At 33.9% G+C, this 23,430-nt stretch overlaps 1 protein-coding gene across 6 annotated transcripts in view; it reads right to left on the reverse strand.

Moving 5' to 3' along the window:
• Pan (pangolin) overlaps positions 1-19,628 on the reverse strand; it is a 378,050-nt gene extending 358,422 nt beyond the window's left edge. For 4 of the 6 annotated variants that reach the window (XM_064059352.1, XM_064059351.1, XM_064059355.1 and 1 more), the window contains exons 1-2: positions 19,249-19,628; positions 2,382-2,448 (exon numbers count right to left, since the gene is read on the reverse strand). In XM_064059352.1, coding sequence (XP_063915422.1) covers positions 2,382-2,448; positions 19,249-19,401 — 220 coding nt within the window. In that variant the 5' untranslated portion in view covers positions 19,402-19,628. The remainder of the gene's footprint in view (positions 1-2,381; positions 2,449-19,248) is intronic. The other 2 variants (XM_064059356.1, XM_064059353.1) reach the window with 1 other exon arrangement.
• Positions 19,629-23,430: the final 3,802 nt, after the last annotated feature.

Here is a 23,430-nt window from a genome sequence, read left to right on the forward strand (position 1 = left end):
ATTTTCTTTCGAACTCAAAACATTCATTTTTGATTTTTAAATCCAATGTTTTCCTGTCCTGCTTCATATTAACTCATTCTAAAATTTTGAACTTCTATGAAAATATAACAAAAAATTAAATTAGGCGCGTTTTGGAACTTAAAAAAAATATTCTCAAATTTCATATTTTCAAAATTCACTGCAATTCTTGAAAGAGGTATCGGGATTAAAACGCAAGGGGACACGAAGATTCTTTTAAAACTCCTTTAAAAACAAAACACCTGAGGTCCCAGAACTTGTTCAATTTTTTTCAAAAATGAAACACAAAGTCCCCAAAAATTCATTCATATTCTAAAGAAAAAGCCACAATTTTCGTTCGAACTCAAAACATTCATTTTTGATTTTTAAATCCAATGTTTTCCTGTCCTGTTTCATATGGACTCATTCTAAAATTTTGAACTTCTATGAAAATATAACAAAAAATTAAATTAGGCCCGTTTTGGAACTTAAAAAAAATATTCTCAAATTTCGTATTTTCAAAATTCACTAAAATTCTTGAAAAAGGTATCGGGATTAAAACGCAAGGGGACACGAAGATTCTTTTAAAACTCCTTTAAATACAAAACTCCTGAGTCCCAGAACTTGTTCAATTTTTTTCAAAAGTGAAACACAAGGTCCCCAAAAATTCATTCATATTCTAAGGAAAAAGACACAATTTTCTTTCGAACCAATGTTTTTCTGCCCTGTTTTATATTAACTCATTTTAAAATTTTTATAAAAATAGGTACAACAAAAATTAAATTACGCCTATTTTTTGAACTTTAAAAATGATTCTCAAATTTCACATATACAATACTCATTCAAATTCTTGAAATATCAGGGGGTCCCGTAGATTCTTTCCAAACTAGTTTAAAAAAAACTCCGGAGCCCCAGGCACTTTTCCAAATTTTCTCAAAAATAGACACAAAATGTTTTCAAAAACTCAAAACATTCGTTTTTCATTTTTTTTTAACAGTGTTTTTCCATGCGTGTTTTTTTTCCAAAATTTTGACGTTTTATGTGAATACAACAGAAAATTAAAGTAGGCCAATTTTGGAGCTTCTTTAACTTCTATAAAAATACAACAAAAAATTGAATGAGGCTCATTCTTTTACTTTAAAAAAGATTCTCAAATTACACATTCTCAAAATTTACTAAAATTTTTGGAATAGATATCGGGAACAAGGCGACCGAAGATGTTTTCAAAACTTAAATAAAAAAAATCCCGAAGAATTTTTAAATATTTTTCAAAAATAATACATAAAGATACCAAATAAAAATTCATATTCTAAGCAAAAAAAAATCTTTCAAGCTCAAAACATTAATTTTTGTATTTTTTAATCCAATGTTTTTCTAACCCTGTTTTATATTATTTCATTCTAAAATTTTGTTATGAGTATAACAGGAAATTAAAGTTTGTCCATTTTGGAACTTTAAAAAAAACTCTCAAATTTCACAGTTTCAGAATTCACTAAAATCTCTGAAACAGATATCGGAAATAAAACACAAAGAAGTCCGAAGGCTATTTCAAAACTCCTGAATTACAAGACTTTTTCACACTTTTTCAAAAATAAAACATAAGGACCCCAAAAATTCGTTCATATTCCAAAAAAAAAGACACAATTTTCTTTCAAACTCAAATCATTCATTTTTGATTTTTTGCATCTAATGTTTTTCCTGCTCTTTTACATTTTCAGAGATCACTAAAATTCTTGAAATAGGTATCGAGAATAAACACAAAAGGGCCCGAAGATTCTTTCAAAACGTAAATAAAAAATCTCCTTTTTTTAAACCAAAGTAAAATAAATTACTATCAAAATCCAATCAGTTTAAAGCCAATAAACGGCTTGAAATTCGAAAAAAGAAAATAATAAAAACATGATTTTGTAAAAACAGTAATCTGAAGATTACCATCACAAAAATGTATTACAACTTTTTAGAAAAATAGAATAGAATGGAAATACTACGTTTCATTGTGTTCTTCTCAAAGTATTTCCACTCCATTTTCAATAACAACTATAGTATTTTTTTTGCCTCTCAAAGTAATTTTTTTTTTACGAAATCTGTACAATTAGTGACCAGATTTATAACCACCTCGACTTAAATTAAAAGAAAACGGCAATTTAGCTTTCAATAATAGGACTAATTATAAATCGGCATGAGAAATATTTTTAATAACTCCATTAATTGGTCCACATCAACGCAAACAACAAACACAATGTTTTCAATTAATCGCCTCCGCATTAATTTCGGCAATTTATTTCTTCCTTCCACGAATCCACTTAAACAACAGATTTCAAACCCGTAACCAAGAAAACACACCAAAATTTTCAAAATCGCCTCAAAAACTACTCCAAACTTACCGAAGACGGGGCTGTGGTCCGCTCGGGAGACATTTTTATTGGAAGAGTAACTGCCACCAGACTTTTCCTACAAAAGAAAGAATGTTTACAATGTGCAACATGTAACAAACACACGCACGTTTGTTTAACAAAAATATCGAAGTACAAACACGGAGCGATAAGAGACCGCGTGCAACAGCTTCAAATCCGGTCAGATTACCGGCCCGATAAACTGATTTCTGATTACGATCGATACATAAAGGCCACGAAAAGGCCAAATCGTATCTTAATCTGCGTCGCCCCGAATCTGTCTTCGACGAACCCCCTTTTTCGGAACATCATTTCACAAAAATCCAGTGTTTGCCTAGCGATAAGTCCGGGGAAATACGTTCCGGCTTAATTTGTTAACGGCGAACTTTGGCCTTTGTGTAGTACGGTGTTTAGGCCAAATTACTTATAACAATGGCAAATTAAATTAAATTGCGGGCGACTATCTCTAGAGCAGCTCACGGATTATACAGAACGTCCCAAGGGTCACTATTATCTTGGACTTGGAAGTTATTTTTTTTTTTAGACCCGATATATTTTATATTTGTGATTTCGTAGTTTAGCAAACATGCTTAAGTACTTAAAACTCGTGTTTCGATATTTTGGACTTTTGCTGCAGCCGTTATCACTGGTCTTAATGCACAGATAGCCGGCTATCAGCTGCTCATTCTTGACATGATTGACACGTCGTTACGGTCCTGATAATCCACGGTTTACCACGGTCGGGTTGCCGCTCAATGTTCTATATGATTGCTTAATTTTAAGTTTCCACCACTGAATTATTCACTTTTCCCAATAAACGATTCGGATTCCATTTTTCCACAGACATCAGAGATCAATACCGATTATGAATAAACATAATTAATTAATAGGTGGGAAACGCCGCGACTCCTTTGGTCAATAGAACAAGGGAAAAATCGTCGAAAAATCGCTCTCTCACTCTCCCACGACTCGGTAATAACCCGACTATTAATAAAACAGGAGTAGCGCTCTACACAAGAAAGAAAACAAAAATAGTTTGTAGGAGGGACTAATAACAAATAATTTCTAATTTTACTAAGCGGGAGCGATCTTTTATCTCGAAATAAAATTTTAGAGGTTTACAACAAATCAAAATATCCAATTGAAGAGCAACGGCCTCCGGACGGAGCTAGCGGAGCGTTGTGCCATCGCGATTCCAGCTTGGGAGGGTAGATAACGCTGTTGTCAACAATATTTGTTTAAGATAGAAAAATTCCGAACGCGCGTTGCTGGTAACGATTTAATTGGACGTGGCGGTTTCCACTAAATTCTTCACCTGTTCGCGACGAAGCAGTAATTTTCATTATAAATATTTACGAATTATATGGGATTCGCGGAACTGCGTGCTAGTGTCCGGAGGTGCCAGTTCGTTGGTACCAGATTTTTTGTGCTACAATTATGTGTGGAACTGTAATAAACGAGCTGGGGTTTGTGGTTCCTTAACACTTTTTTCGTTCTTTTGGCGCTTTTTGCATTAATTTTATTGTTTATAAGACCACGAAGTCAATTGTCTAAAAGGTTTTCGGGGTCCCCCAATTATTCAATTTTTTTTTATTTAGTTACTGTATTTATTTTTTTTTTTTTTTGAACGAGTCCACAAAAAGAAAACTTCCTTGTTATAACGAAGTTAAAGGCAAGTCCTTTGGGTATTTGTTCTCAAATACGCTACACTACCATCACTAAATCCCTTAAAACATGTCAATTATTTGCAAAAATTATAACTAACGACTCAAAAAGGAGTTCATCACGAGATTTACGGTAGGAATTCTGAAAGAAATTGAATTAATAAAATTCTGTGAAAATTCTGTAACCACTGAATGTCGGTGTTTTACTAAAAATTATATAGAAGTCATATAGTAAACTCTGATTTAGCAAATTATAATTACTTCGAAATTTAAAAAAAATTAAAATTGTGAAACATTTAACTTTGAACTTTAAAATCCAGTGCTCTGAATCGTGAACGCTTTAGGGTTGTAAAAAGAATTTTTCGTTTTTCGAACATTTGAATCATCGAATTTTCGATATTTCGAATTTTAGTTTCCCAATTTTTTTGTTTTTTCGATTTTCAATGTTTTTACTTATCGCTTTTCCACTTTTCGATAGTTGAAATTTCAGAGTTTTCGCTTTTCCACTGTTCGATTTTTCGATGTTCATTTCGCGAAATTTGAATTTTCAATTCTTCTACTTTTCGCTTTTTCAATTTCACAATTTTTCAATTTTTCGAAATTTTGACTTCAGATAGTTTGTTTTTTGTATATTTCCATTGTTGGGTGTTTCGAAATATCAATTTTCGAATTTTTGGTTTTCGGTTTTTAATTTTGGATTTTTAGGTTTTCGAATTTAGTGTTTTATAATTTTCCATATTCGAATTTTTAATTTTTTAATTTTTCGATTTTTTGATTTCTCGAGTTCTCAATATCTCGATTTTTCAATTTTAAATTTTTTTACTTTCAGGAAGAATTTTCTAATTCCTCGATTTTTCTAACTTTCGATTTTTCTGCATTCCGATTTTTCGATTTTGGGTTCTTCCACTTTTCGTTTTTCAAACACTTGAATAATCGAAATCATGAAATTTTCGAATTTCGATATTTCGACTTTTCGAATTTTGGATAACTGGATTTTTTGTATTTTCCATTTTCAATTTGTCGTTTTAAGTTTTTCGAATATTTGATTTTCCAATTTTCAATTTGTTCATTTTTCGAAATTCGCGTTTTAACTTTTTTTAACTTTCGCTTTAAAATTGTTCGAATTTTCGTTTTTTCAATGTTCTAATTTGCCGTATTTCAAATTTCTGATTTTAGGTTTTCCCCTGGTCCATTTTTCGAATTTTTGGTTTCTGGTTTTTCATGTTTCGAAAATTTCAATCATCGAATTTTAGATCACTGGATTTTTTCTTTTTTCGATTTTCAATTTGTCGATTTTTGATTTTTCGAATATTTGATCAACTGATTTTCGAATTTTCGATTTGTTCATTTTTCGAAATTCGAGTTTTCAATTTTTTTACCTTTCGCCTTTTCAATTTTTGGACAAGTATTTCAAATTTCTGATTTTTTTAGAAGTTTGGATTTTCGATTTTTTCATTTCGCAAAATTTGAATATTTTTCGCTTTTTCAATTTCCGGATTTTTCAATTTTTCCACTTTGCGATACTTCGAATTTTCATTTTTTTTCAATTTTCGATATTTCAATGTTTAGATTTTTCCATTTTTCGAATTCTCGTTTTTTCAGTGTTCGATTTTTCGATATTTTCAATTTTCGACGAGTATTTCAAATTTCCGATTTTTTAAGAAGTTCGGATTTTCGATTTTTTCATTTTGCAAAATTTGAATTTTTTTCGCTTTTTCAATTTCCCGATCTTTCAATTTTTCCACTTTACGATACTTCGAATTTTCATTTTTTTCAATTTTCGATTTTTCGATATTTTCAATTTTCGACAAGTATTTCAAATTTCCGATTTTTCGTTTCCGACTTTTCGATTTTTCGATATTTAAAAGTTTGGATTTTCGATTTTTTCATTTTGTGAAATTTAAATTTTTTTCGCTTTTTGAATTTAGGGAAGATTTTTCGATTTCCTTTACTTTCTAACGTCCCATTTTTCTGCATTCCGATTTTTGGATTTTCGGTTCCACCATTTTTCGTTTTTCGAAATTTTGAATCATCAAATTTTTGATATTCAATATTTCGACTTTTCGAATTTTGGATCACTGATTTTTTCGATTTTCAATTTGTCAATTTCTGATTTTTCGAATATTTGATGAACTGATTTTCGAATTTTTGATTTGTTCATTTTTCGAAATTCGAGTTTTCAATTTTTTTATCTTTCGCCTTTTCAATTTTTCGAATTCTCGATTTTTCAGTGTTGGTTTTTTCGATGTTTTCAATTTTCGACAAGTTTTTCAAATTTTCGATTCTTTCGTTTATTGTATGTTTTTCGATTCTTGATTTTCAAAACCTCAATTTTCGAATTTTTTATTTTTCGGATTTTCGTTTTGGGATTTTTAGACTTCGGAATATTCAGTGTCCTGATTTTTCGGATTTTCATGTTTTCGAATATTTGATTCATGGAATTTTCAATTTCTCGACTTTGAATTTTCCGTAATTTGGAGTTCCGATTTTCGATTTGTTTCGATTTTCGATTTGTTCATTTCTCGAATTTTGAACTTTCAATTTACTTTTACTTTTCGCTTTTTCAATTTCCCGATTTTTCAATTTTTTAACTTCGGGATATTTCGAATTTTTGGTTTTTCAATTGTCAAAATTTTTCGAGATCTCAATTTTCGAATTTTTGATTTTTCGGTTTTTCGATTTTGGATTTTTAGATTTTCAAATATTCGGTTTTCTGATTTTTCGGATTTTCGTTTTTTCGAATATTTAATTTTCGATCTCTCGACTTTTTTCAATTCCTTTACTTTTCGCTTTTACAATTTGCCGACTTTTCCAATTTTCGAATTTTTGATACTCAAATTTTCAATAGTTTTATTTTTCTCAATTTTTCAAATATTCGATATTTCGTTTTTTGTATATTTTGATTCTTGATTTTTCGAAATCTCAATTTTCCGAATTTTTGCTTTTTCGGAATTTGAATTTTCGATAATTTTACTTTTCGCTATTTTAATTTTCCGATTTGTCAATTTTTCGACTTTGTGATATTTCGAATTTTCATTTTTTCAATTTCCCATTTTTCACTATTTCGATTTTTCCACTTTTTTTAATTTTCAATTTTTTTACTTTCATTCGATATTTCATTTTTCGTTCATTTGGATGCTGGATTTTTCGAAATTTCAATTTTTCAGTTTTGGGATTTCGGATTTTCGAATATTCGATTTTTTGATTTTTCGGATTTTCGATTTTTCGATATTGGGTTTCGACTTTCGGTTTTTTCATTTCTCGAAATTTGAATTTTCTATTATTTTACTTTTCGCTTTTTTAATTTCCCGATTTTTTGATATTTCGACTTTGCGATATTTCGAATTTAAATTTTTTCAATTTCTGAGTTTTCAAGCTCTCGATTTTTCCATTTCTAGAATTTTCGATAATCGAATTTTCAATTTTTTTAATTTCATTTTCTCAACTTTTCAATTTTTCGAGTTTTCGACATTCGATATTTCGTTTTTTGTCTATTTGGATGCTTGGATTTTTCGAAATCTCAATTTTCGATGTTTTAATTTTCAGTTTTTCGATTTTGGATCTTTAGATTTTCCAATATTCGATTTTCTGATTTTTCGGATTTTCTATTTATCGAATTTTCGATTTCTCGACTTTGGATTTTTCGATATTTAGAGTTTCGATTTTTTCATTTCTCGAAATTTGAATTTTCAATTGTTTCACTTTTCGCTTTTTTAAATTCCCGATTTTCAAATGTTTCGACTTTACGATGTTTAAAATTTTGATTTTTTCAATTTCCGATTTTTCACTGTTTCGATTTTTCCATTTTTTTTAATTTTCAATTTTTTTAATTTCATTCGATATTTCATTTTTCGTTCATTTGGATGCTGGATTTTTCAAAATTTCAATTTTTCATGTTTTGATTTTTAGTTTTGGGATTTTGGATTTTCGGATATTCGATTTTTTGATTTTTCGGATTTTCTATTTTTCGATATTGGGTTTCGACTTTCAATTTTTTCATTTCCCGATTTTTCAATATTTCGATTTTGCGATATTTCGAATTTTAATTTTTTCTACTCCTGAGTTTTCAACAAGCTTTCGATTTTTCCATTTCTAGAATTTTCGATAACCGAATTTTCAATTTTTTTAATTTCATTTTCTCAACTTTTCAATTTTTTGAGTTTTCGACATTCGATATTTCGTTTTTTGTCTATTTAGATGCATGGATTTTTCGAAATCTCAATTTTCGATGTTTCAATTTTCAGTTTTTCGATTTTGGAAATTTTTATTTTTTCCAATATTCGATTTTCTGATTTTTCGGATCTTCGATTAATCGAATTTTCGATTTCTCGACTTTGGATTTTTCGATATTTAGAGTTTCGATTTTTACATACTTTACTTTTCGCTTTTTTAATTTCCCGATTTTTCAATTTTTCGACTGCGATATTTCGAATTTTAATTTTTTCAATTTCCGACTTGTCAAGGTTTCGTTTTTTCCATTTCTAGAATTTTCGATACTCGAATTTTCAAATTTTTAAATTTTCTCAATTTTTCGAATTTTGGACATTCGATATTTCATTTTTAGTTCATTTGGATGCTTGGATTTTTCGAAATTTCTATTTTTCATATTTTGATTTTTAGTTTTGCGATTTTGGATTTTCGAATATTCGATTTTTTCATTTCTCGAAACTTGAATTTTCTATTATTTTACTTTCCGCTTTTTCAATTTCCTGATTTTTCAAGCTCTCGATTTTTCCATTTCTAGAATTTTCGATAATCGAATTTTAAATTTTTTTAATTTCATTTTCTCAACTTTTCAATTTTTCTAGACTTGTCGACATTCCATATTTCGTTTTTTGTTAATTTGGATGCTTGGATTTTTCGAAATCTCAATTTTCGATGTTTTAATTTTCAGTTTTTCGACTTTGGATCTTTCAATTTTCTGATTTTTCGGATTTTCGATTAATCGAATTTTCGATTTCTCGACTTTAGATTTTTCGATATTAAGAGTTTCGATTTTTTTCATTTCTCGAAATTTGAATTTTCTATAATTTTACTTTTCGCTTTTTTAATTTCCCGATTTTTCAATTTTTCGACTGCGATATTTCGAATTATAATTTTTTCAATTTCCGACTTTTCAAGGTTTCGATTTTTCCATTTCTAGAATTTTCGATTCTCGAATTTTCAATTTTTTTAAACAAATTTATTTGGATTCTTGGATTTTTCGAAATCTCAATTTTCGATGTTTTGATTTCCAGTTTTTCGATTTTGGATTTTTTTTTAGATTTTCCAATATTCGATTTTCTGATTTTTCGGATTTTCGATTTTTCGAATATTTGATTCATCCAATTTTTAAATTTTTTACTTTTTAAGGTTTTCAATGTTTCCATGATTCAGTTTTTCAATTTTTTTTACTTCCCCATTTTTTAATTTCACGAGTTCTTAATATTACGATTTTTCATTTTTTTGACTTTCTAGAAGATTTTTGTACTTCGTAGGTTTTCTAACTTTCGATTTTTCTATTTTTTTGATTTTTCGACTTTTGGTTCCTCCATTTTTCGATTTGCGTTTTTTCGAATGTTTGATTCATCGAATTTTCGATATTCGAAATTTAAATTTTTTTACTTTTCGATTTTTGATTTCTCGAGTTCTCAATATTTCGATTTTTTGACTCTCTGGAAGATTTTTCTATTTCCTCGATTTTCTAACTTTCGATTTTTCTATATTCCGATTTTTTTATTTTCGGTTCTTCCATTTTTAGATTTCCTATAAAATTTTTTTAATATTGAAAAATTTTTGAAACGATATCACATTTCTAGTGTTCTTTAATCACTTTCATTACGGAGTCTAAGACAAATTGTAAATTCCAGAGTGTCATTTTCGATAATCTGTGTAAAAAAACATATCACAATATACCTACATGACGTCATCAAACTTTTGGAGAGAATGAATAAATTAAATTTCTGAGTATTTTGTAATCACTCAATCAAGATTGGTGTTTTACTAAAAATTGTGAAGAGGTCCATTATACAGTTTTTCAGATAATTACATAGTAAACCCAGATTTTGCGAAAATAATTTTTTTATAAATTAAAAAATTGGCCATTTTTGACTTTATAAATAACTCACCAAGGGGCAATTCTGAATCAAACCTATTAAATTTAAAGGGTGTTAAATTGCAAATTTCCGTAGTAACGAGTTAAATTCGTAAATCTGATTGGCTGTTTATTTTTTAACAACCTTTAAATTTTAACATGTTTGATTCAGAATTGGCCCTTTTTTTGTATGTTAAAATAAAATACAGATGGGTTTTAAACAATACTGGATGTTTCAAGTGAAATTTTATTATTTTTTCCTATTTAATAGACTACCAGTGTTTTCGTATTCTACAAGCTGTATATGCATCATATAATTGTCAACAGACAGACACACGGACCCCCCGACCGACACTCGACCCCGAAAATCTCCGAATCGCCGCGACCACGAAATCAGACCCCCTCGTCTCCGTTCGGAAGTAAAAAACATCCTCCATCGCCAATTCCGCCAACAAATAAACACACAATCAGGCTCATTCTCGGAACTCCGTGCAAGTGTCCGAACTCTCCATTCAGTCGAAAATGGAAGCATTTTTTCATTACTCCGAAACCGTATACATAAGTTCGCATTGTTTGCACAATAGTTCACCACGGGGCCCCGATATTTCCCCGAAAAGGCAATAAATCCAATGCCATACGTCCTCTTCTCGCCATTGTGCTCGCGAAGAATAGACTTTAGAACGATTATTTGGGTGGAATCCAAAGTTGTTTGTCACGGCGCAGGTTGGAATTTGTTATTTGGAAATAATCGAGCGCTTTTTCGCGTCCACTACATACTAAAACATTCGGTAAATAAAATTAATTTGGAATTTCAAAGTTGCAAATTAAATTCGGAGCGATTGACACAGCGACAATAATTCGATGAATGCGAATTTTATTGGATTTGCTTAGGACGCGAATTACGGTAATGAGATAGAAAATTCCTGGATTTTGCACGGTAATTACGTAGCAAAAATGAAGTTTTTTCTCGCGTCGTAAACGAAATAATTACCCATTTTCAGATAATAGTAAGTGAAACGTTCACGTCCGATCAAAAGTTATCAATCAATGGGTTTCGTAATCAGGGTTATTTTATTGATAGCTTTGAAGTACTTATCGTTATTAACAAAAAACTGGATTAGCCGAAAACTCCGGTTTATAATAATACGGACACACTCGGAATTAAAATGCAAAAAGCGTGACAGATATTTATTCGCACCTGTTTGTTCGCACACACCCATTGTCGTTTAAAGAAAGTTAATAAAAAACAGTTAATAAATAGAACTGAATAAGCAAACACAACGGTTTCGGAGCGCGAAAACAAAATCCCCGACTCTTCCGGACTCAGCAAATAACAGGATTTTGGAGCCCACTCCAGATTATCATTATTTGATGAAATCGTTAGTGGAGGTTTCTTCTGGCGCGACACAAAAATTCCTCTTATACAAGTGCTAATCACACTGATATTCGATCGTTAAACTGGTGTGGAGAGCGGCGATAATGGGTAATGACAACCATGACAAACCCATATGTAAAATTATGAATGCAGTTTGAGCACAATATTTATTTTTTATTTTTATTACACCGCATTTCAACTAAATGCGTCCTAGAATGGTCTCGAAATCGATCAATAGCTCGGTCGGAAAAATTACAACCAATTCCCGGCTACTCGATAAATTTGTATCGTCTGATTGCATACGAAGAAAAATGCAAGGTCGATCGGAGCAGTATTATTATGATATGAATATTAATAATGGCTAATCGGTACAAGCGCGACCGAGAAAGTGTAAATAACACGGCATGCAAACATCGTTGTTTCGAGCGCCATCTGTCGGTGCCTCTCGTTGCGACCACTCACATTAAGTAGTAATTTTTGTTTTCATCAAATCCAGAAAACACACTTAAAATAAAACATAAAAGGCGTCCAACCACATATTTCAGCTTCCACAATAAATAATCACATATTTTTGTGTCACTATTTTTGATTTTTGTGTCACTATTTTTGAATAAGCACACTTTTATAATCGCACAAAAATTCAGATCAGAAGTGTCTGCTAACAACAAAAATCGCCCATTGTTGTAGCTTTTACCCATACGTTTACACTTTCTTCAATTAATCAATGCCTTCGTTATGAATAAATAACTGTTCCCAGTCTTTATTAATTGCAAGGATCGGCTTCCGGGTGCCGAAAAAAGCGGTAACCCAGCATTAATCACGCATTGCAATCACTGCCATTTTTCACTGCAACAACCGCTGTCTTATCTGTACCATGCCACGGCGGTTTATCACCGATAACCAGTTAACAATCGAGTATCCAGAAAAATGCCACCGTGCTGACGTCCACTATTCTATACTGTTACTAAATTTATATTATATGTGTAGTTTATGAACCCGTTTTAAAAAATAAATCAAGCAGCCGCTTGTTTCAAACACTTTTATCGTTCCTACGCTTTTTTTAATATAATAAGACCGAAATTCGCCCTACGGCCGTGTTCAACTTAATCGCGGAACTTCTTACAAAATCCTTTTTACGTTTTCGCTCTCGCTTCAAGGGGCGCCTACACATCAGCAAATATTCAAATTCGTGGTAAATATCAACGAAAACGTTTCAAAATGGCTCGTCTGGTTTAAGGCGCATTCACACTTTAAGTGGTGTCAACACTCGATTTAAAAGCGCACTGTAATTCAAGCGTCGGAGATTAAATTAATTGTGAGTTAGCTGCTGTTTAAATATCGAAAGTTAAAGAAGTAAATGATTTGAAATCCTCTTAAACGTTGATGAAAATAATCATCACTAAGATATTGTGAGGTTATGCGTGTGTACGTCTAACCTTGTCTTTACGAGTGTGTTTATTTAGATTATGGGAAAGTTATAATTTAATATAAATTAATAAAGATCATATAAAGCGGCTTATTTTGAACACCTTGTCCACAATTTGAAGAAATTAAAATTGGCACTTTGGTTTTAAATTGTATAAAATAACGTAGACGAAAAGTCCAGATTTTTGAAAAAAAAATTCAAAATTATGAAACATTTTGCAATTTAATTTTAAAAACAAATGCTTTGAAATCTTGCAGATGTTTTAAGTTTATGCCGTCTGCCAAAATCAGCCTTATCTTAGCAAGTACTAGCCCCGCCCACCCGCCCTCTATTTTCTCAGAGGATATGACGTCTGCCAAAATCTGTCTTATCTTAGCGAGTACTAGGCCCGCCCACCCGCCCTCTATTTGCTCAGAGGATATGCCATTTGCCGAATTAAGACTTATCTTAGTACCACGTTCTGAAAAAAAAGGCGGTTGGGCGGGGCTAGTAGTTGGTAAGATAAGAGTGATTTTGGCAGATGACATACCTTCTAAGAAAGTAACGGGTGGGTGGGCGGGGCTAGTGCTTGCTAAGATAAGACTTATTATACAGAATGCCTAAGAAAAATTGATGAGTGAATTGTTAAAAAATAAATATCGAATCAGATTTTGGAATTTAACTCGTTACTATGAAAATATGTAATTAAACACCTTATAAATTTAACAAGTTTTTACAAGTTTGACAGGGGCAAAGTCAGTCTTATCTTAGCAAGTGCTAGCCCCGCCCGCCCGCCCTCTATTTTCTCAGAGGGTATGGCGTCTGCCAAAATCAGTCTTATCTTAGTAAGTACTAGGCCCGCCCACCCGCCCCTATTTTCTGAGAAGGTATGGCGTCTGCCAAAATCAGCCTTATCTGAGCAAATACTCGCCCCACCCATCCGCCCCTATTTTCTCAGAAGATATGTCATTTGCCAAAATAAGACTTATCCTACAAAGTACTACCCTCTGCGAAAATAAAGAGGGGGTTGGCGGGACTAGTACTTGGTAACATAAATCTTATTTTGGCAAAAGACATATCATCAGAGAAAAAACAGGGTGGGTGGGCGGGGCTAGTATTTGGTAAGATAAGATTGATTTGCCAGACGCTATACTCTGAGAAAATAGAGGGCGGGTGGGCGGGGCTAGTACTTTCTAAGGTAAGACTTATATTGGCGAATGATATATCCTCTGGGAAAATAGGGGGCGGGTATTAATCTTGTAAAAACTTGTGAAATTTAAAGGTGTTAGATTGCAAATTTCCATAATAACGAGTTAAATTCCTCAACCTACCCCAAATGTGAAAAATATATACATATTTTGTATATTTGCTTGTGCAGGTGGCTCAAAAAAATTAATGATTGTGTCAATTTATTTGCTCAGAAGGTATGGCGTCTGTCAAAATCAGTCTTATCTTAGCAAGTACTAGCCCCGCCCACCCGCCCTCTATTTTCTCAAAGGGTATGGCGTCTGCCAAAATCAGTCTTATCTCAGCGAATACTAGCCCCGCCCATCCGCCCCTATTTTCTCAGAAGATATGTCATTTGCCGAAATAAGACTTATCTTAGCAAGTACCACCCTCTGAAAAAAAAAGGGCGGGTGGGCGGGGCTAGTACTTCGTAAGATAAGAGTGATTTTGGCAGTTGACATACCCTCTAAAAAGTAACGGGTGGGTGGGCGGGGCTAGTACTTGCTAAGATAAGACTTATTTCGGCGAATGATATATCCCTTGTTAAGATAAAACTGATTTTGCCCCTATTAATCTTGTAAAAACTTGTGAAATTTAAAGGTGTTAAATGGAAAATTTCCGTAGTAACGAGTTAAATTCCTAAATCTATGCACAATGTGGAAAATATGACGAGTTTTTACTTGTGATTTATCAATGCATTCATAGTTTTTAGATTTGTTTATACAGGTGGCTCAAAAAAATTAATAAATGTGTCAATTTATTTTATTGATTAAATCAGGAACGGCTCACTCCATTTTACCAAAAAATTTTATTAATACAACACTTATTTTTAGTATTACAGTGCACCAAGCCAAGCTGATATACGTGTGGTTTAATCACCGACATCCTAAATCCTTTCCAAGGAAGACTTGACTTAAGTTGAGTAATGGTTTCTTATTAGATTTATAGAATGCTCTTTCTTTAATAAAAATGAACAGTTTCACAAGAATTTGGATATTTTTGATATGTAAATTACGCAATGAATGTGGACGAGATCTTACAACATAAGCATGTTTACACATCGTTAATTTTACTATCGATTTTTTAAAACCGTAATTATTGTGCTTCATTATATATCTGAATTATCCTCCCGTTTCCGTCTGTCTGTCTGTCTGCCGTCTGTCCGGATTTCTATTCGATAGATTATCTCGAAAACTACTGGACCGATTGTTATCAAATTGTATATGTTTATTATGAATATCATGTAGATGGTAAAGCGCTAACCAAATTTTGTCAAATCATCCCCACCAATAATGTGATGACGTCACCCCAAAATTCTGCTGAATAAATCCTAACTAAAATGTGCAAAAGACGATGAGTCTATGCTTGTGAATTATTTTTAATATATAATTAATATTTTTTAAATTTGCTTATGCAGAATGCCTCAGAAAAATTAATGAGTGAATTGTTATACAATTGAACACCTTATAAATTTAACAAGTTTTTACAAGTTAATGGGCAAAATCTCAGTTTTATCTTAGCTAGTCCTAGCCCCGCCCACCCGCCCCTTATTTTCTCAGAAGGTGTGGCGTCTGCCAAAATCAGTCTTATCTTAGCGAGTACTAGCCCCGCCCACCCGCCCTCTAGTATCTCAGAGGGCATGGCGTCTGCCAAAATTAGTCTTGTCTGAGCAAATACTAGCCCCGTCCATCCGCCCCTATTTTCTCAGAGGATATATAGTTTGCCAAAGTAAGACTTATCTTAGCAAGTACTACCCATTGAGAAAATAGAGAGCGGTTGGGCAAGGCTAGTACTTGCTGACATAAGTCTTATTTTGGCAGATGACATGTCATCTGAGGAAAAAAAGGGCGGGTGGGCGGGGCTAGTACTTGGTGAGATAAAGAGTGATTTTGGCAAATGACATAGTGTCTAAGAAAGTAACGGGTGGGTGGGCGGGACTAGTACTTTCTAAGATAAGAATTATATCGGCAGACGATATATCCTCTGGAAAAATGGGGGGCGGGTGGGCGGGCCTAGTATTTGTCAAGATGAAACTGATTTTCCCCTATTAAAATTAATGAATGTGTCAATTTATTTTCTTGATTAAATCAGAAACGGCTCACTCCATTTCACCAAAAAATTTTGTGAATACAATACTGTTATTTTTAGTATTAGATTGCACCAATCCAAGCTGATATACGTGTGATTTAATCACAGACATACTAAATCCTTTCCAAGGAAGACTTGACTACAAAGTTGAGTAATGGTTTCTTGTTAGATTTATAGAATGCTCTTTCTGAAATCAAAATTGACATTTTCGCAAAAATTTGGATATTTTTGATAGTTCGTTAGGTAAATTCCGCAATGAATGTGGACGAGATCTTCAGTCTTATCTGAGCAAATACTAGCCCCGCCCACCCGCCCCCTATTTTCTCAGAGGGTATGGCGTCTGCCAAAATCAGTCTTATCTTAGCAAATACTAGCCCCGCCCACCCGCCCTCTGTTTCTCAGAGGATATGGCGTCTGCCAAATTCAGTCTTATCTGAGCAAATACTAGTCACGCTCATCCGCCCCTATTTTCTCAGAGGATAGGTGGGCGGGCCTAGTACTAGCTAACACAAGTCTTATTTTGGCAAATGACTGAACAATATTAAGAGTAATCGCTCGAATAAAGAGGGTGCTTATAAGAGACTAAAAGAAAAAGTTAAACTTAACCCTGCCAGTGAGAAAAAAGGGGTGGGTGGGCGGGGCTAGTATTTAATAAGGTAAGAGTGATTTTGGCAAATGGCATAGCTTCCAAGAAAGTAACGGGCGGGTGGGCGGGGCTAGTACTTTCTAAGATAAGACTTATATCGGCAGACGATATATCCTCTGGAAAAATAGGGGGCGGGTGGGCGGTTCTAGTATTTGCCAAGATAAAACTGATTTTGCCCCTATTAATCTTGTGAAAACTTGTGAAATTTAAAGGTGTTAAATTGCAAACTTCCGTAGTAACAAGTTAAATTCCTAAACCTACCCGAAATGTGCAAAATATGATGAGTTTTTACTTGTGATTTATCATTGCATTCATATTTTTTCTTTCCGAGCGTAAGCAGACGAAGTATTGTAATCGAGTCCGTCGACAGACTCTACTTTTACGTTTTTTCGACCTTTCTTGTTTATATTTGCTTAGGTGCGAGGGAAGTTCTGTCGAAACAACTTTTGTCCAATTTTGTAAAATCTGTGTGTGGTTGAATCACCGACATGGAAAAGATTAGACTACGAGTTGATTAATGGTTTCTTAAATTTATAGAATGCTCTTTATGGAATCAAAATTAACATTTTCGTAAAAATTTGGATATTTTTCATAGTTCGTTAGGTAAATTCCGCACACATCGTTAATTTTACTGTCGAATATTTAAAACCACGATTATTGTGATGACTGAAGTTCTCTATTTGAATTGTCCTTTTTTAAGTTAATTGGCGTAGATTAATTAATTATTGTATATTTTAACGATGCAGTACATATTTTGACGGTTTCAGCATATGGATGCAGATTTGTATGTTTTACTTTGTCAATTGAAGAAAATCGAAACCGAACTGCGGTACGCAATTTTTCAACTACCCGACTTTATAATCCCTGACCGAACTGGGATAAAATTGTCAGTTGCGCGCTACGCTGTTTCGCTTTAATTAGGCACCTAAACAATGCACAAAATTATTAATAGGTACGCAAAATTGTGAATCAAGAAGTTGATCAAATTGTTGATCGATTTTAATTTGTTTTTGTCTTGAAGTAACACGCTTTTGGTTTATTTTTTGGACAACATGTGAGCGCAAGTTCCAAATATCACAACATGTGTCAACACAGCTTCATAAAGGAAGCGTCTAAAGCTCCCCGAATCAAAACCGTCGCAGATTTCCTTGAAACAATCTCTTCAGGAACTTCAAGGAAAAATGAACCGAGTATTTAATTCAGATTTATGGAAAGCAAACCTTGGTGCCAATGCTTCTCTTAAAAATTGCAAGATCATTGCTTCAACGCGTTTTTAGAAAAATGGAAAAAAAACTGATGAAAAGTGTCCACCATTTTTTCCTAATAAAATCTATATGTGTGATTTAATCACCGACATGGTAAATCCTGACCAAGGAAGACTCGACTACAAACTAAGTAATGGTTTCTTAGATTTACATTCTCAGATGAACATGTGGAAATTTTTGGTAGTTCGTTGAGTAAATTCCGCAATGAATGTGGACGCGATCTTACAATATAAGCATGTTTACACATCGTTAATTTTACTTTCGATTCTTTAACACCATGATTATTGTAATGACTAAAGATCGGATTAAAAATAAAATGCGTTATTAAATATCTGGATTGTTCTTTTTTAAATTGATTGACGTAGATTAATTGCTGCATATTTTGACGATCCGTTGCATATTTTGTCTGAACATTTGAGTTTTCTGGTATTTTTCGAAATAATGACGCATTTTTGGTTTTCATTTTTTGGACAAGATCTGAGCGCAAGTTTCAAATATCACAACATGTTTAACATAGCTTCATAAAAGGAAGTGCCATCAAAATCTCCGCGAATCAAAACTGTGACTTGGAAATTGGGCAACGATTTCCAAATATAACCCGTAAATTTTTCAAAAAATATTCTTTGCTGGACGAATTAGCATTTATTAAAACGAATTATCAAGTTGTTTCTATGAGAAAACTATATACTTGGAATATTTCAGAAAAAATGGTGTTTTTGTTTGCATATAAATCCGCTCTTTAGTGACGCCGGAATTTCGGGTTGTGCAAGTGGGGCTTTAGCTTGAACATCGTCGTCCCCGAATCACAATCACTGTCGAGAACTTTTCCAACACATTGTGGCTCGCTTTTTATTAATAATCAACATCAACATCCGGTATAGTACGGTCGTAGATTTCATTACAAGTGCGTCGCCCGTGTCAATCACAGCGCAATCACTCCGTCCCCGACGCTCCATCAGTGACAACCATCTCAAACCCAGCGAAAAAAAAATCCCCGTCAGAAATTGTCATTCGTAAAATACCCAAACCAAACCAAAACAAAACATTCTAATTCCGCGCCATCATCATCATCATCACAAAACACCAACATCATGTATCTCCCGTCGGCTCCTCACCTCCGACTCGGTGAGGTCGATAAGGCTGCTCTTCTCCTCGGTGAGGTTCTCCGAGGACCTCTTCTCGTCCTCCCCGTCGCCCTCGTCCTTAAACACCTTAACCTCATCGGTGCTGCCGAGATCATCGCCGCCACTGGACGAGACGTGTGGCATGGTTCACTCGCGGCCACGGCACAGCGGCATCACACGCTCGCTCACACCTACATGGCACCACTATCCGCCGCACCGCACCATCTGCACTCGCGCCGGCACTCTCTCTCACTGGGCGTCGCGACGACGACGCGCCACACGTGCAAATGCTCTGCTTGTGCTGCGGAACGCCGGCAACGGTCCTCCGGGGCTGCCACTGACTGACTGAGGCGCGAGATGGGCAAGCGCCGGCTCCGAGAACGCCGACCAATGGCAGGCGCGCGCCGCGAGCCGAGGCGGCGAGCAGTAATGGCAGCCGCACGACTGCGCACGACCGCCGCCGACGGCGCACGGACCGCTCCCGCGCACCGGACGACGTGATTCATTTCGGATTCGGGGACGGATGGTGGAGACGCGGAGGATCGGAGGCGGCGGCCGTGCGGCGGCGGGTCAGCGAGGCGGGATTGGCGAAGGAGACGCGGACGGATCGCGGGAAGGTGGACTTGATTAGGAGTCAGGCGATGAAATTATACGAAATCTGTAATCGATTTTGTAATCATAATAACAATAATGGGCTTTCATCAGTCCTGCCGTACCAAAACTAAGACAAAGCTCGAAGAACAATATCTGGCAAGATTAAAATTAATTTAAGTTCTGTTTCACTGCTAACATACTCTTTTGGAATGTGTAATTAAATGGTCAAAAACTGATTTGGAAAATTTAAACATCTCAACAGGAGGATCATTCACAGAATATAGAAGACTTCATCCGAAGTCATCTGGGGATTCAAGAAGTTATAAAATTTATACAAGAGACAAGTATTTACGTATTTCTTGAGTCAGACTGCATGGAAAATTCTTCAAAGAACTAGACGAAATTCACGTCAACAAGAAATGTCATTGATTTCGCACAACATAATCCAAACATGCCACACCAAAATTTCAAAATATCTACGATTTATGAATGAACACGAAGGTAATGATAGATCTTCACCAAATTTCAATTCTACCTTTAGTTATCTCCAATCTAGACATAGTACCAAATATATAGTTTACTTCAGATTTTTATTAAGATATGAAGCATTTAGGCAACCAGTCATACAAATGCGTGTGATATTTGTCGTGAGTCCTTGGGGATTTAGTAAAGTCGATATAAAGTGAGAGTCGGCAAGCTTCCATGACCTATAATCATATACATATACAATTACAGAATTTAAAACAATTTAAAAGCGTTGAATTGTAATGGTGAAACGGATTATAGACACAAGGTAGAAAAAAGTAAGTGGCACTCTGCCTACTATACAACAATTTTTATTTGACCAAGTATCATGGAAAAACATAACATATAACAGCAGTTCAAGATTTGACCCTTGTACTACACCACTACTACAACAATATGAATGAGTTTGATAATACTGATATTACAGATACACTGTACGTACATAATACGAGATCAACAAAAGTCGCCGTTAACTGCAAGGGCTTACATTTTCTTAATATGTGTAGTCTTCTTTTCACAACAAGAAAAGTAAAACATGTTTAAAATTGTAAATATTTCTAGGAAAGTATCGCTTTTGCAATTAGGCTCCGCCCCTCAGTCTGACAACGAATGAGAAATTCATTACAATTGAGTTTGGAATGAATATGGGTGGCATTGAATTTTTGGCATGTTTGGCGGGTGGGCGGGGCTTATATTTTGCCTTCTTCTTACTATACATTGCCATCTTTTCACAACAAGAAACTTAAAATCGCTAAAATAGTGCACTTTTTCAAGAAAATATGGATTTTTCAAAAATGTGGTGGAGCCTAATTGCAAAATTGATATTTCCTTATACAAATTATCCATTTTAAACATGTTTTAAGTTTCATGTCGTGAAAAGACGTCTACACATATTAAAACAAAAAAGCAAAAGGTAAGCCCGCCCACCCGCCCTGTCTCAATTGTAATGATTTTTTTTATTCGGCGTGAATCAAGAGGGCGGAGCTGAAGTGCAAATTATTTATTTCTTTACAAGAAATTGAAAGCATGTTTTCGTGTGTCGTCTTGTTCAAGGAATTCTATGTATTTTAAGAAAAAAATGCAAAATATTAACTCACCCCATCTCAATTGTGAGATTTTTTTATTCCTAGAAACTTAAAACACGAAAAATATTGTAAATTTTTGTAAGAGGAGATATGGATATTACAATTAAGCTCCGCCCCTCGGCTTACGACGAATAAAAAAAAATCATCAGAATTGAGATTGGGCGGGTGGGTGGGGCTTATATTTTGCCTTTTTTTTAATATACATTGCCATCTTTTCACAACAAGAAATGCTAAAATGGTGCACTTTTTCAAGAAAATATGGATTTTTCAATAATGTGGTGGAGCCTAATTGCAAAATTGATATTTCGTTATAAAAATTTTCCATTTTGAACATGTTTTAAGTTTCATGTCGTGAAAAGAAGTGTACACATATTAAAATAAAAAAGCAAAATGTAAGCCCGCCCACCCTCTTTGTCTCGATTGTAATGATTTTTTTTAAACGCTATGAACCAAGAGGGCGGAGCTGAAGTGCACAATACTTATTTCTTTACAAGAAATTGAAAGCGTGTTTTCGAGTGTCGTCTTGTTCAAAGAATCCTATGTATGTTAAGAAAAACAGGCAAAATATTAACCCCGCCCGCCCACCCCACCTGGATTGTGATATTTTTTTTATTCCTAGAAAGTTAAAACACGAAAAAAATAGTAAATTTTTGTAAGAGGAGATATGGATATTACAAGTAAGCTCCGCCCCTCGGCTTACGACGAATAAAAAAAATCATCAGAATTGAGATTGGGCGGGTGGGCGGGGCTTATATTTTGCCATTTTTTTAATATACATTGACATCTTTTCACAACAAGAAATGCTAAAATGGTGCACTTGTTCAAGAAAATATAGATTTTTCAATAATGTGGTGGAGCCTAATTGCAAAATTGATGTTTGCTTATACAAATTTTCCATTTTGAACATGTTTTAAGTTTAATGTAATGCAAATAAGTCTACACATATCTATTAAAACAAAAAGACAAAATGTATGCCCGCCCACCCGCCCTATTTCAATTGTAATGATTTTTCCTATTCGCTGTGAACCAAGAGGGCGGAGCTGAAGTGCACAATACTTATTTCTTTACAAGAAATTGAACGCATGTTTTCCAGTATCATCTTCTTCAAGGAATTCTATGTATATTAAGAAAAAAATGCAAAATATTAACCCCGCCCACCCCCCCATCTCGATTGTGATGATTTTTTTTATTCCTAGAAACTTAAAACACGAAAAATATTGTAAATTTTTGTAAGGGTCGAGATGAATACTACAATTAAGCTCCGCCCCTCGACTTACGACGATTAAAAAAAAATCATCAGAATTGAGATTGGGGGGGTGGGGGGGGGCTTATATTTTGCCTTTATTTTAATATACATTGCCATCTTGTCACAACAAGAAATGCTAAAATGGTGCACTTTTTCAAGAAAATATGGATTTTTCAATAATGTGGTGGAGCCGAATTGCAAAATTGATGTTTGCTTACACAAATTTTCCATTTTGAACATGTTTTAAGTTTAATGTTATGCAAATAAGTCTACACATATCTATTAAAACAAAAAGACAAAATGTATGCCCGCCCACCCGCCCTACTTCAATTGTAATGATTTTTCTTATTCGCCGTGAACCAAGAGGGCGGAGCTGAACTGCACAATACTTATTTCTTTACAAGAAATTGAACGCATGTTTTCCAGTGTCGTCTTCTTGAAGGAATTCTATGTATATTAAGAAAAAAATGCAAAATATTAACCCCGCCCACCCACCCCATCTCGATTGTGATGATTTTTTTTATTCCTAGAAACTTAAAACACGAAAAATATTGTAAATTTTTGTAAGAGGAGATATGGATACTACAATTAAGCTCCGCCCCTCGGCTTACGACGAATAAAAAAAAATCATCAGAATTGAGATTTGGTGGGTGGGCGGGGCTTATATTTTGCCTTTTTTTTATTAATATACATAGCCATCTTTTCGCAGCGAGAAACTTAAAA

This window comes from Zophobas morio, unplaced genomic scaffold, assembly GCF_036711695.1.
Source record: "Zophobas morio isolate AGI-343-1 ecotype UQ-CSIRO unplaced genomic scaffold, CSIRO_AGI_Zmor_V1 ptg000020l, whole genome shotgun sequence".
NCBI lineage: Eukaryota > Metazoa > Arthropoda > Insecta > Coleoptera > Tenebrionidae > Zophobas > Zophobas morio.